This window comes from Leucopleurus acutus (genome assembly GCF_964270905.1).
Source record: "Leucopleurus acutus genome assembly, chromosome: 10".
Lineage (NCBI taxonomy): Eukaryota > Metazoa > Chordata > Mammalia > Artiodactyla > Delphinidae > Leucopleurus > Leucopleurus acutus.
In genome coordinates this window covers 80005749-80020281 of record NC_139153.1, presented here as the reverse complement: position 1 = coordinate 80020281, position 14533 = coordinate 80005749, and the positions used below count along the sequence as shown (strand labels likewise).

The following is a 14533-nucleotide window of genomic DNA, read 5'->3' as shown; positions in this document are numbered from 1 at the left end:
TCATCACGCTACTCAGAATGGCACACAGTTTAAAACTTAAGAATTATTTCTGGAGCGTTCCATTTAATATTTCCAGACCATGGCTGACCATGTTTAACTAAAAGTGGAAAGTGAAAGTGTGGATAAGGGGGACGACTGTGTTATGGTGTCACTTGGCTAGGAGAGGATGGGGCTAAGTCTGTGTGTAAAAGCCACCAGATGTCAGTGGAGGTGCTGAATAGATGCTGTCTGAGTGTTGGTACCAGCAGTGGGCACAGGACACTGCTGGCATCAGATGGCCTGTTGCCCATGGCTGTCTGCTGTTTTTCCAGAACCCTCTCCAGAGAGAGCTCAGGAGATGAGTGCAGTTAGTTGAGGACAGGCATGGGCTATGAGGACCCGACAGGAACCATGTACCTGAGACAAAGGCACGGTGCCAACAGAGCAAGCAGCTCGGCCGGAGAAGCTGGTGGCCTTGGGCAGTCGGCCCTTCCGAGCCTGCTGCTCATCTGGGCTCAGCATTTGGGGGGTGTTGGCTGGCTGGTTTGCTTATTTTCACAGGGAATGGTGGTGGTAAGATTTAGGGATAGTAAATGCTAAGTTCATGGTTCAAATAAAGCACTCAATAATTTCTTATAGGAACATGCTCGTGCTCCTACACCAGCAGGCTAGTCACTCACCCAAGTGACCCTTGATTTTCTGGAAACATCTAGAGACATCTTCTCAGGTACCCCTAAAGCCTACAGATACGGGCTTGATACACCCTAATTAGATGGTATTTTCAGGCCCCTGGTGGTACAGACAGAGTACAGGTAGGAAGGAATCAGAGACAGCATTTATAAAGATGAAGTTGGTGGCTGACTTCAACTAAGGAGCAGCCCTGCTTCTGAAAAGTCCATCAGAGCTCAGTCGACAACCAGTAGCTGCTACTAGTCTTTTCTGCCTATCTTGAGGCCAGGCTCTCTAAAAGCAGTTTTTCTAAATTTTTTTTTTTTTTAACTACAGCCCACATAAAGAAATGTTTTACATCATGACCCAGTAAATACACACTCATTTGAAACAAAAGTTTCATGAAACAAATCAGTGTACCACACTGTGATATTTTCTATTATCACAGTGTCTGCCTGCCAATGCAGGGGACATGGGTTCGAGCCCTGGTCCAGGAACATCCCACATGCGGCCACGCAACTAAGCCCGTGCACCACAACTACTGAGCCTGCGCTCTAGAGCCTGTGAGCCACAACTACTGAGCCCGCGTGCCTAGAGCCTGTGCTCCGCAACAAGAGAAGCCACTGAAGTGAGAAGCTCACGCACCACAACGAAGAGTAGCCCCCGCTCGCCGCAACTAGAGAAAGCCCACACGCAGCAACAAAGACCCAACACAGCCAAAAATAAATTTAAATAAATAAATAATAAAATGAAATAAAATGCAGGTCTACTAATGGGCCTAGAACTGCAACTGGAAACCATGGTGTCTACTTCCCGGCGGGGCAGGCAGCACTGTCTGCAGCATCACACCCGACTTGATGTCTGTCTGAGCGAATTCTATGCATCCTCCTCCTGATCTTGGTCACTCTACACCTGCATTAGTCAGGGTTCTTTCTCCAGAGAAGCAGAACCGATAGGCTGTGTATATAGAGAGAAAGAGACTGACGATTAAGGAATTCGCTCCTGTAACCGAGGAAGCTGACAAGCTCCAGTATCTGTAGCCAGCGACCTGGAGGCCTCTGAGGGCTGACGGAGTAGTTCCTGTCTGAAGGCCAGCGGGCTGGAGCCCCAGAAGAGCCGATGTCTCAGTTTGAGTCCAAAAGCAGGAAAAAGCCGATGTCAAAGCAGGCCGGAGGAATTCTCTCTCATTAGGGAAAGGTCAGCCTTTTTGTTCTATTCATGCCTTTAATGGAATGGGTGGGGCCCACCCACATTGGAGAGGGCCATCTGCTTTACTCCATCCACCAACTCAAATATTAACCTCATCCAGAAACGGCCTCACAGACACACCCAGAAATGTCCAGGCACCCCATATCTAGTCAAGTTGACACATAAAATTAACCATCACAACACCCCTATCTCCGCTCCCTAAATAAGGCACCAACCTTAGCTCCTACAAGATCCAATTTAATTTAGACTTCAGTGGTAAAAGAACCAAAAAGGAAATATAATTTCAAGAGCTCTGTAAATGCCTCTATGAAGAGTACAGGTATACGTAGGCCCAACCTCAAAATACTGTGCTTTCTGTCCTCAGCAGGTCAGTTGGAGAAAGCACGGATGAAGTTATAGTAGTCAATCTTGTCTTCTCCGTGAGAGCACATCCTGATGAGCTGTGGGAGAGAGAAGGGGAGCCCGTGAGAGACAGATGGGCTGCCTTCAGCTCAGCTGCACAGCGCTCTTTAGTGCCTGTCCCTGCCTTTGTAAACCAGCTCAGGCTTTTTATATATCCTTGGCTGATTCTGAAATGATCCTGTAAACCGGGAAGGTAGGTCAGAGTATCCCCATCTTCACGAAATCAAAGCTCAGATGGAGTAAATGGCCTGCCCAAGGTTTCAGGTTTGACATTTATAAGAGCACTGTCATTTCCAAAGCATTTTTGTTCTTATATTCAATTACAAGACTTTGTCCATCCAGTCAGCACAGAGTAAGACTTAGAATAGCAGAGGTTGCTGCTATCACAGCCTAAAAGAAAAATCTAGTCATGTCACTGCTCAAACCAAGTCCCCTGAAACACCTGTGAGTGGCAGTAAGCACACCGATCTGCTGTGGCTACTTTAAGGACGTGTGCAAATCCATCCCGCCCCTGCTTTCCCTGTCCCACCTCCCCCGACTGCAGCTCCTCTCTCCCAGGTCAGGTCACAGATAGCACAAATGACTTAAGAAATCGAAGGCTGGGTGTGCTGTCAGCCTGAGACTTGGGAAGCTAGATGGGCATTTGGCCCACTTGAACTGTTATCCTTCTACCTGCCTCCCTCACTCCTTGCTAATGTTCCCATCTGAAAAACCCTCATCTCCAACCTAGTCACACTGGCCCCAAACAGAAGGCTTCCCTAAATGAGACCTAACATCCCTTTTTCCTAACATATCATTAAGAAGGACTACAGCATCACAATGTTCTTAATCAGTGAGAATGTCTCAATAACATTAACCACCATCGTTGGCAACGGTGGGAGAAAGTTTGTCCCGACTTCTAGGGGAACCATGGTCAAAGGGGTTTATAACGAAAAAGAGGTATGAAATGCCCTCTTCAGCTCCCTCATGGAAACTCTCGGAGAGGATCGTCCATGTCATCCCTCCACTGGCAGCTGACCATGGACCCCTACTGGCGGATGCTGCTGTCCAGGGCAGCGGTCACGCCCTCTCCCACGCCAGCCCTACTGATGGGCTAACGTAGGCTGTGAAGGTGTCAAAGGTTCCCACCATCCTGCTCAGTCCACCTTTTCAATCTGCCCTTGGCAGCCACCCTCCTTTAGCCCTGACATGGTTCACTGGCCGCTCTGTGCTGTCTGGCCCCTGCCCACTTAAAGAGATGCCCTACAGCAGCAGTTAGGAAAGGATGCCAATGCTAGAGTCGAGGGCAAATGCCATAATCAGGACCAAACAGCAGATCTGATGTGAACACCCCAAGTCTTCCCCAGTTAAAATGAAACACAAATGCAACTGCCTTTGGGAACGAGTGAGCGGTGCCCAGCCTCTGCAATCAACCCCAAACAGGAACTCCTACTCACCTCCTTAACCAAGGAATCATCAACTGGGAGGTGAAAAGAGTCACAGATTTTAAAGAATGTCTCCCTGTCCACATGTCCTGTAGCTTCCTTGTCATAAATTTGAAACATTTTGCGGATGTTGTCCCTGCACGGGTGATCTTTCCCTTGCCTCTGGATCGTGTCTATCAGGGCCTCCAGTTCCTGCACGCCTGGGTCCTCTTCCGTTTGCTGGCTGTGGAGAGAGGAGATGGATGGATGTGGTGTTTATTCTCGAATGGTCTTACCTCAGTGACCGAAGTTCTCACTTGGTGAAGTTGGGGGAAGCATCTGACGACAAACAGCTCTGATGCTGAGCCGATCAACACTTGCCTGCAGGGGCTGGCAGATGGCTGAGCTCACGGCAGGAACCTTGACTAGGCTCAGCCTCCCTTGCTGCCGTCTATTAAATCCCCGCAAAGAGCCAAATCTACCAACACTACCACCCCCAAGTCTGGTGTTTGTGGGAGTCGCATGATTGTCATCATCTATGTTACAGAATCTAAAAATAAATGTTTTAGAAACAGACTTAAAAGTAGTATGATGGGGACTTCCCTGGTGGCGCAGTGGTTGAGAGTCTGCCTGCCGATGCAGGGGACACGGGTTCGTGCTCTGGTCCGGGAAGATCCCACATGCCGTGGAGCGACTGGGCCCGTGAGCCATGGCCACCGAGCCTGCGCGTCCGGAGCCTGTGCTCCGCAACGGGAGAGGCCACAACAGTGAGAGGCCCGCGTACCGCAAAAAAAAAAAAAAAAAAAAAAAAAAGTAGTATGATGAAGAAATCAAAGAGGATCAAAAGGGAAACAAAATATCTAGAAGCAAAAATGGAAATACAGTTGACCCTTGAACAAAGCAGGGTTTAGGGGCATCAACCCTTCACACAGTCAAAAATCTGCATATAACTTACGGAACCACATATTCGGAGGGCTGACTGTATCTGCAGATTCAACACATTAAGGATTGTGTAGTAGTATAATACATATTTACTGAAAAAATGTGCATATAAGTAGATGACACAGTTCAAACCTGTGTTGTTCAAGGGTCCCTTGTACTACACACCAAAATTTATGGGATGCAGCAAAAGCAGTTCTAAGAGGGAAGTTCACAGTAATAAATGCCTACATTAAGAAAAAAGAGGGAGTTCCCTGGCAGACCAGTGGTTAGGACTTGGTGCTTTCACTGCTGTGGCCTGGGTTCAATCGCTGGTGGGGGACCAAAGATCCTGCAAGCCGCATGGCACAGGCAAAATAAATAAATAATAGAAAAAAGAAAGATCTCACATAAACAACCTAGTTTATACCTCAAGGAACTAGAAAAAGAAAAAACTAAGCCTGAAGTTAGCAGAAGAAAGGAAATAATAAAGATCAGAGCAGATATAAAGAGAGACTAGAAAAATTATAGAAAAGATCAGTGAAACTAAGAGCTGTTTTTTTAAAAAAGATAAACAACTGACAAACTTTTAGCTTGACCAATTTTTAAAAAAAGAGAAAAGACTTAAAATCAGAAATGAGAGGAGACATTACAACTAATACCACAGAAATACAAAGGGTTGGAAGAGACTACCATGAACAATTACACATCAACAGATTGGATAACCTGGAAGAAATGGATAAATTCCTGGAAACATACAACCTACCAAGCCTGAATCATGAAGAAATAGAAAATCTGAACAGACCAATAACAAGTAAGGAGATTTAATCAGTAGTCAAAAACCTCCCAACAAAGAAAAGCCCAGGACCAGACAGTTTCATGGTGAATTGTACCATACATTTAAAGAATTAATACCAATCCTTCTCAAACTCCTCCAAAAAAGTGAAGAGGAGGAAACACTCCCAAATTCGTACTACAAGGCCAGCATTACTTTGACATCAACACCAAACAAGGACACTACAAGAAAAGAAAATTACAGACCAATATCCCTGGTGAACACAAAAGTCCTCAACAAAACACTAGCATACTGAATTCAACAGCACATTAAAAGGATCATACATCATGATCAAGTGGGATTTATCCCTACCATGCAAGGATGATTCAACATACACAAATCAATATACCACATTAACAGAATGAAGAATAAAAATCGTATGATCATCTCAATAAATACAGAAAAAGCATCTGACAAAATTCAATATTCTTTCATGATGAAAACTCTCAACAAATTAGGTATAGAAAGAATGTACCTCAATGTTATAAAGGCCACACATGACAAGCCCCCAGCTAACTTCATACCCAGTAGTGAACAAGACAATGATGCCCACTCTGTAAGATCAGGAACAAGACAAAGATACCTACTCTTGCCACTTCTATTCAACACAGACCTAGCCAGAGAAATTAGGCAAGAAAAAGAAATGAAAGGCATCCAAATAGGAAAGGAGGAAGTAAAACTTTGTTTCCAGATGACATGATCTTAATACCATATATTAGTCTTTAGAAAATGCTAAAGACTACCAAAAAACTGTTAGAAGTAATCAACAAATTCAGTATACAAAACCAACATACAAAAATTAGTTGCTTTTGAACTTCCCTGGTGGCACAGTAGTTAAGAATCCACCTGCCAGTGCAGGGGATATAGGTTCGAGCCCTGGTCCAGGAGGATCCCACATGCCGCAGAGCAACAAAGCCTGTGCGCCACAACTACTGAGCCTGCACTCCAGAGCCCGTGAGCCACAACTACTGAGCCTGTGTGCCACAACTACTGGAGCCCACACACTTAGAGCCCGTGCTCTGCAACAAGAGAAGCCACTGCAATGAGAAACCCGTGCACCACAACAGGGTAGCCCCCACTCGCTGCAACTAAAGCCCGTGCGCAGCAACAAAGACCCAATGCAGCCCAAAATAAAATAAATAAAATTTATTTAAAAATTAGTTGCTTTTCTATATACTGACAATGAACTATCGAAAGAAAAATTAAGAAAACGATTTACAATAGCTTTTTAAAAATTACTTAGTAATAAATTTAACCAAGAAGGTGAAAGGCCTATACATTGAAAACTGTAAGACATTGATCAAAGAAACCGAAGAAGGCAAATGGAAAGATATTTTGTATTCTTGAATTGGAAGAATTAACACTGTTAAAATGTTCATACTATGCAAAGCCATCTATAGATTCAATGCAATCCCCACCAAAATTCCAATGGCATTTTTCACAGAAATAGAAAAAAAATCCTAAAATTCATATGGAACTACGAAAAACAAAATAAAAATCCAAATAGCCAAAGCAATACTGAGAAAGAAGAACAAAGCTGGAGGCAACACACTTCCTGATTTCCAACTGTATTACAAAGCTATAGTAAGCAAATCAGTATGGAACTGCTATAAAAACAGACAAATAGACCAAAGGAATAGAACAGAGAGCCCAGAAATAAGCCCACACATATATGGTCAACTAATCTTTAACAAGGGTGCCAAGAATACACAATGGAGAAAGGATAGACTTCAGTAAATGGTGCTGGGAAAACTGGATATCCACATGCAAAAGAATGAAACTGGGGGCGGAGTCAAGATGGCAGTGTGGGAAGACACAGAGTTCCTGTCTCCCCACAACTAGGGTGCCTGCTGGACGCTGGTGGGGGACCTTGATGCCCAAGGAGACAGGAAGAACCCCCAAGCGAACTGGTAGGACATCAGGGGACTGAGTGGGGAGGAGAAGTGGAGGCCAGACAGGACCAGAGCCCCTGAGGGGCGGCTGAGGAGGGGGGAGGGGTTCGCACACCTGGAGGCACCCTCAGGGGCTCAGATCGGTGGGGAGGGCACCCAGCATTTCCCCTGCCCAATGGGCCAGGGAAGTCTGCCCGACTCTCAGGCCAGGTCCTATGCCCTCAGAGGACCCCTGCAGGCCGAGGTGGCCCTGGGGGTGTAGGGGGAGAATAGGAGAGGCAGGTGGGAGAGACCCTCCAGGACCAGTGGGTGTCTGCCCCACCCACTCGAGCCCAGGAAGCCTACTGGGCTCCCAGGTGGGGTCCCCTGTCCTCTGAGACTGGAGGCAGGAGGGACGCCTGGGCCCCCTCTGTTAAGCCTAAGCCCCACCCCCAACAGCCTCCAGGACCTTTTCCAGCCCTGTGGGTCCTAAGCATAGGCCCTGCCCACCACCCAAACCCCACTCCTGTTTAGGCCCTGCCCTCCACAGCCAAGGCCTTTTCCACCTTTTTTTAAAAAAAATTTTATCCTCCTCTTTTTTACTATTGTGGTTCTGTTTTATCTTCTGGTTGTTGTTTCATCTATATTTTTATTTTTATATTCTTTCTAACATATCTGTTAGTTTCCTAGTCTAATTATATTTTTTACTTTGTTATTGTTCTCCTTTCTTTTGTTGCCGCCCCGCACGGCTTGTGGGATCTTGGATCACGAGCCGGGGTTCAGGCCGAAGCTCCTGTGGTGGGAGCTCTGAGTCTGAACCACTGGACTAACAGAGAACCTCAGACCCCAGGGAATACTTATAGGAGTGAGGCCTTCCGGAGGTCCTCATCTTGGCACCAAGACCCAGCTCTACCCAACAGCCTACAAACTCCAGTGTTGGAAGCCGCAGGCCAAACAACCAGTAAGACAGGAACACAATCCCACACATTAAAAAAAATGAGATGACAAAAAAATATGTCACAGATGAAGGAGCAAGGTAAAAACCTACAAGACCAAATAAATGAAGAGGAAATAGGCAATCTACCTGAAAAAGAATTCAGAGTAATGATAGTAAACGTGATCCAGAATCTCAGAAATATAATGGAGGAACGGATTGAGAAAATACAAGAAATGTTTAACAAAGATCTAGAAGAACTAAAGAAGAAACAGAGATGAACAACACAATAACTGAAATGAAAAATACACTAGAAGGAATCAATAACAGAATAACTGAGGCAGAAGAACGAATAAGTGAGCTGGAAGACAAAATGGTGGAAATAACTGCTGAGGAGCAGAATAAACAAAAAAGAATGAAAAGAATTGAAGACAATGTCAGAGACCTCTGGGACAACACTAAACGCACCAACATTCAAATTATAGGGGTCCCAGAAGAGGAGGAGAAAAAGAAAGTATCTGTGAGAAAATATTTGAAGAGATTATAGTTGAAAACTTCCCTAACATGGGAAAGGAAATAGTCACCCAAATCCAGGAAGCACAGAGAGTCCCATGCAGGATAAACTCTAGGAGAAGCACACCAAGACACATATTAATCAAACTAACCAAAATTAATTTCAAAGAAAAAACATTAAAAGCAGCAAGGGAAAAACAAAAAATAACATACAAAGGAATCCCCATAAGGTTATCAGCTGATTTTTCAGCAGAAACTCTGCAGGCCAGAAGGGAGTGGCAGGATATACTTAAAGTGATGAAAGAGAAAAACCTACAACCAAGATTACTCTACCCAGCAAGGATCTCATTCAGATTCGATGGAAAAATCAAAAGTTTTTCAGACAAGCAAAAGCTAAGAGAATTCAGCACCACCAAACCAGCTTTACAACAAGTGCTAAAGAAACTTCTCTAGGCAGGAAACACAAGAGAAGAAAAAGACCCACAAAAACAAACCAAACAGTTGAGAAAACGGTAACAGGAACATACATATTGATAATAACCCTGAATGTAAATGGATTAAATGCCCCAACCAAAAGACACAGACTGGCTGAATGGATACAAAAACAGGCCCATATATATGCTGTCTACAAGAGACCCACTTCAGACCTAGGGACACATACAGACTGAAAGTGAAGGGATGGAAAAAGATACTCCATGCAAATGGAAATCAAAAGAAAGCTGGAGTAGCAATACTCGTATCAGATAAAATAGACTTTAAAATAAAGACTGTTACAAAAGATAAGGAAGGACAGTACATAATGATCAAGGGATCAATCCAAGTAGAAGATATAGCAACTGTAAATATTTATACACCCAACATAGGAACACCCCAATACCTAAGGCAAATGCTAACAACCATGAAAGGGGAAATCGACAGTAACACAATAATAGTAGGGGACTTTAACACCCCACTCACACCAAAGGACAGATCAAACAGAAAATAAATAAGGAAACACAACCTTTAAATGACACAACAGACCAGATAGGTTTAATTGATATTTATAAGAACATTCTGCCTGAAAGTAGCAGAATACACATTCTTTTCAAGTGCACACGGAAGATTCTCCAGGATAGATCACATCTTGGGTCACAAATCAAGCCTCAGAAAATTTAAGAAAACTGAAATCATATCAAGCATCTTTTCTGACCACAACGCTATGAGACTGGGAATCAATTACAGGAAAAAAACTGTAAAAACACAAATACATGGAAGCTAAACAGTGCGCTACTAAATAACCAAGAGATCACTGAAGAAATCAAAGAAGAAATAAAAAAATACACAGAAACAAATGACAATGAAAACACAACAACCCAAAACCTATGGGAGGCAGCAAAAGCAGTTCTAAGAGGGAAGTTTATAGCAATTCAATCTCACCTCAAGAAACAAGAAAAATCTCAAATAAACAGTCTAACCTTACACCTGCAGCAACTACAGAAAGAAGAACAAAGAAAACCCAAAGTCAGTAGAAGGAAAGAAATAATAAAGATCAGAGTAGAAATAGAAACAAAGAAAACAATAGCAAAGATCAATAAAACTAAAAGCTGGTTCTTTGAGAAGATAAAATTGATAAACCCTTAGCCAGACTCATCAAGAAAAAAAGAGAGAGGACACAAATCAATAAAATTAGAAATGAAAAAGGAGAAATCACAACTGACACTGCAGAAATACAAAGGATTATAAGAGACTACTACAAACAACTATATGCCAATAAAATGGACAACCACGAAGAAATGGACAAATTCTTGGAAAGGTACAATTTTCCAAGACTGAACCAGGAAGAATTAGAAAGTATAAACAGACCTATCACAAGTAATTAAATTGAAACTGTAACTAAAAATCATCCAACAAACAAAAGTCCAGGACCAGATGGCTTCACAGGCGAATTTTTTCAAACATTTAGAGAAGAGCTAACACTGATCCTTCTCAAACTCTTCCAAAAACTTGCAGAGGGAGGAACACTCCCAAATTCATTCTACAAAGCCACCATCACCCTGATACCAAAACCAGAAAAAGATATCACAAAAAAAGAATATTACAGACCAGTATCACTGATGAAGACAGATGTAAAAATCCTGAACAAAATACTAGCTAACAGAATCCAACAACATATTAAAAGGATCATACACCATGATCAAGTGGGATTTATCCCAGGGATGCAAGGATTCTTCAGTATACTTAAGTCAATCAATGTGATATGCCATATTAACAAATTAAGGAATAAAAACCATATGATCATCTCAATAGATGCAGAAAAAGCTTTTGACAAAATTCAACACCGATTTATGATAAAAACTCTCCAGAAAGTGGGCATAGCTGGAACCTACCTCAACATAATAAAGGCCATATATGACAAACCCACAGCAAACATCATACTCAATGATGAAAAACTGAAAGCATTTCCGCTAAGATCAGGAACAAGACAAGGATGTCCACTCTCGCCACTATTATTCAACATAGTTCTGGAAGCCCCAGCCATGGCAATCAGAGGAGAAAAAGAAATAAAAGGAATACAAATTGGAAAAGAAGAAGTAAAATTGTCACTGTTTGCAGATGACATGATACATAGAAAATCCTATACCACCAGAAAACTACTAGAACTAATCAATGAATTTGGTAAGGTTGCAGGATACAAAATTAATGCACAGAAATCTCTGGCATTCCTATACACTAACAATGAAAAATCAGAAAGAGAAATTGAGGAGACAATCCCATTTACCACTGCAACAAAAAGAACAAAATACCTAGGAATAAACCTACATAAAGAGGTGAAAGACTTGTACTCAGAAAACTATAAAACACTAATGAAAGAAATCAAAGATGACAGAAACAGATGGAGAAATATACTATGTTCTTGGATTGGAAGAATCAATATTGCGAATATGACTATACTACCCAAAGCAATCTACAGATTCTATGCAGTCCCTATCAAACTAACGACGACATTCTTCACAGAATTAGAACAAAAAATTTTACTATTTGCATGGAGACACAAAAGATCCCGAATAGCCAAAGCAATCTTGAGAAAGAAAAATGGAGCTGGAGGAATCAGGCTCCCTGACTTCTGACTATCCTACAAAGCTACAGTAATCAAGACAGTATGGTACTGGCACAAAAACAGAAATATAGATCAATGGTACAGGACAGAAAGCCCGGAGACAGACCCACGCACATATGGTCACCTAATTTACGACAAAGGAGGTAAGAACGTACAATGGAGAAAAGACAGCCTCTTCAATAAGTGGTGCTGGGAAAACTGGACAGCTACATGTAAAAGAATGAAATTAGAACACTCCCCAACACCATACACAAAAATAAACTCAAAATGGATTAAAGACCTAAATGTACGATCAGACACTATAAAACTTAGAGGAAACATAGGAAAAACACTCTGACATAAACCACAGCAAGATCTTTTTTGACCCACCTCCTAGAGTAATGAAAATAAAAACAAAAATAAACAAATGGGACCTAATGAAACTTAAAAGCTTTTGCATAGCAAAGGAAAACATAAACAAGACAAAAAGACAACCCTCAGAATGGGAGAAAATATTTGCAAATGAAACAATGGACAAAGGGTTAATCTCTAAAATATACAAACAGCTCATGGAGCTCAATATCAAAAAAACCAAATAATCCAATTAAAAAATGGGTGGAAGACCTAAACAGACATTTCACCAAAGAAGATATACAGATGGCCAAGAGGCACATGAAAAGATGCTCAACATCACTAATTATTAGAGAAACTACAGTGAGGTATCACCTCACACTGGTCAGAATGGCCATTATCAAAAAATCTAGAACAATAAATGCCAGAGGGGATGTGGTGAAAAGGGAACCCTCCTGCACTGTTGGTGGGAATGTAAATTGATACACCACTATGGAGAACAGTACAGAGGTTTCTTAAAAAACTAAAGTAGAACTACCATATGACCCAGCAATCCCACTACTGGGCATATGCCCTGAGAAAACCATAATTCAAAAAGAGACGTACGGGGCTTCCCTGGTGGCGCAGTGGTTGAGAGTCTGCCTGCCGATGCAGGGGACACGGGTTCGTGCCCCGGTCCAGGAAGATCCCACATGCCACGGAGCGGCTGGGCCGTGAGCCATGGCCGCTGAGCCTGTGCGTCTGGAGCCTGTGTTCCGCAACGGGAGAGGCCACAACAGGGAGAGGCCCGCATACCGCAAAAAAAAAAAAAAAAAAAAAAAAAGAGAGACGTATGTACCACAACGTTCATTGAAGCACTGTTTACAATAGCCAGGATATGGAAGCAACCTAAATGTCCATCGACAGATGAATGGATAAAGAAGATGTGGCACATATATACAATGGAATATTACTCAGCCATAAAAAGAAATGAAACTGAGTTATCTGTAGTGAGGTGGATGGACCTAGAGTCTGTCATACAGAGTGAAGTAAGTCAGAAAGAGAAAAACAAATACTGTATACTAACGCATACATATGCGATCTAAAAAAAAGTGGTACTGATGAACCTAGTGGCAGGGCAGGAATAAAGACGCAGACATAGAGAATGGACTTGAGGACATGGCGGGGGGCGGGGACAGAGGGGGAAGCTGGGGCAAAGTGAGAGTAACATCAACATGTAACAGTTAGCTAGTGGGAAGCAGCAGCATAGCACAGGGAGATCAGCTTGGTGCTTTGTGACGACCTAGAGGGGTGGGATAGAGGCTCAAGAGGGAGGGGATATGGGGATATATGTATGCATATGGCTGATTAACTTTGTTGTACAACAGAAACTAACACCGTATTGTGAAGCAATTATACTCCAATAAAGATCTATTTAAAAAAAAAAAAGAAACTGCATCCCTATTTTATACAATTCAAAAAAATTAACTCAAAATGCATTGAAGACCTAAACGTAAGACCCGAAACTGTAAAACTCCTAGAAGAAAACATAGGAAAAAAGGTCCTTGACACTATTCTTGGCAAGGATTTTTTGGATATGACACCAAAAGCACAGGCAACAAAAAACAGAAATAAACAAGTAGGACTACATCAAACTAAAAAGCTTCTGCATGGAAAAGGAAATAATCGACAAAACAAAATAATCAACAGAGTGGGAGAAAATATTTGCAAACTGTCTTCGTCCATTCGAGCTGCTATAACAAAAAACTAGAGACTGGGTCGCTTATAAACAACAGAAATGTATTTATCACAGTTCTGGAGGCTAGAAGTCCAAGATCATGGCGCCACAGATTCCATGTGGTGGCTAGTGAGGGCTCTCTTCCTGATTCATGGCCAGTGCTTTCTCATTGTGCCCTTGAAAGGTGGAAGGGGGCTAGTCAGCTTCTGAGGCCTTCTTTATAAAGCCATTAATTACCTCCCAAAGGCTCCACCTCTTAACAGCATCACATCAGGACATCAAAATGAATTCTGGGAGGACACAAACATTCAAACCATAGCACAAACCATATATCTGATAAGGCCTTAAGATCTGAAATATATAAGGAATTCACATGTATCAACAGCAAAAAACCCAAACAATTCGATTAAAAAATGGGCAGAACTAAAGAGACATTTTTCCGAAGAGGACATACAAATGGACAATAGGTACAAGAAAAGATGCTCAGCATCGCTAACCATCAGGGAAATGGAAATCAAAACCACAGTCACACCTCTTAGGATAGCAATTCCCAACAGTGGTGGGAATTGGTGCAGCCACTATGGAAAACAGTAAAGAGGTTCCTCAAACAATTAAAAATAGAGCTACCATATGCTCCAACAATCCCACTTCTGGGT

The 14533-nt window shown here is 42.5% G+C and overlaps 1 protein-coding gene across 2 annotated transcripts in view; it reads right to left on the bottom strand.

Annotated features, from left to right (window-relative positions):
• Positions 1–2086: 2086 nt before the first annotated feature.
• Positions 2087–14533, bottom strand: part of EFHC1 (EF-hand domain containing 1) — a 60197-nt gene continuing 47750 nt past the window's right edge. For both annotated transcript variants that reach the window (XM_082849170.1, XM_082849171.1), the window contains 2 exons: positions 3696–3906; positions 2087–2297 (listed from right to left, as the gene is read on the bottom strand). In XM_082849170.1, coding sequence (XP_082705296.1) covers positions 2226–2297; positions 3696–3906 — 283 coding nt within the window. In that variant the 3' untranslated portion in view covers positions 2087–2225. The remainder of the gene's footprint in view (positions 2298–3695; positions 3907–14533) is intronic.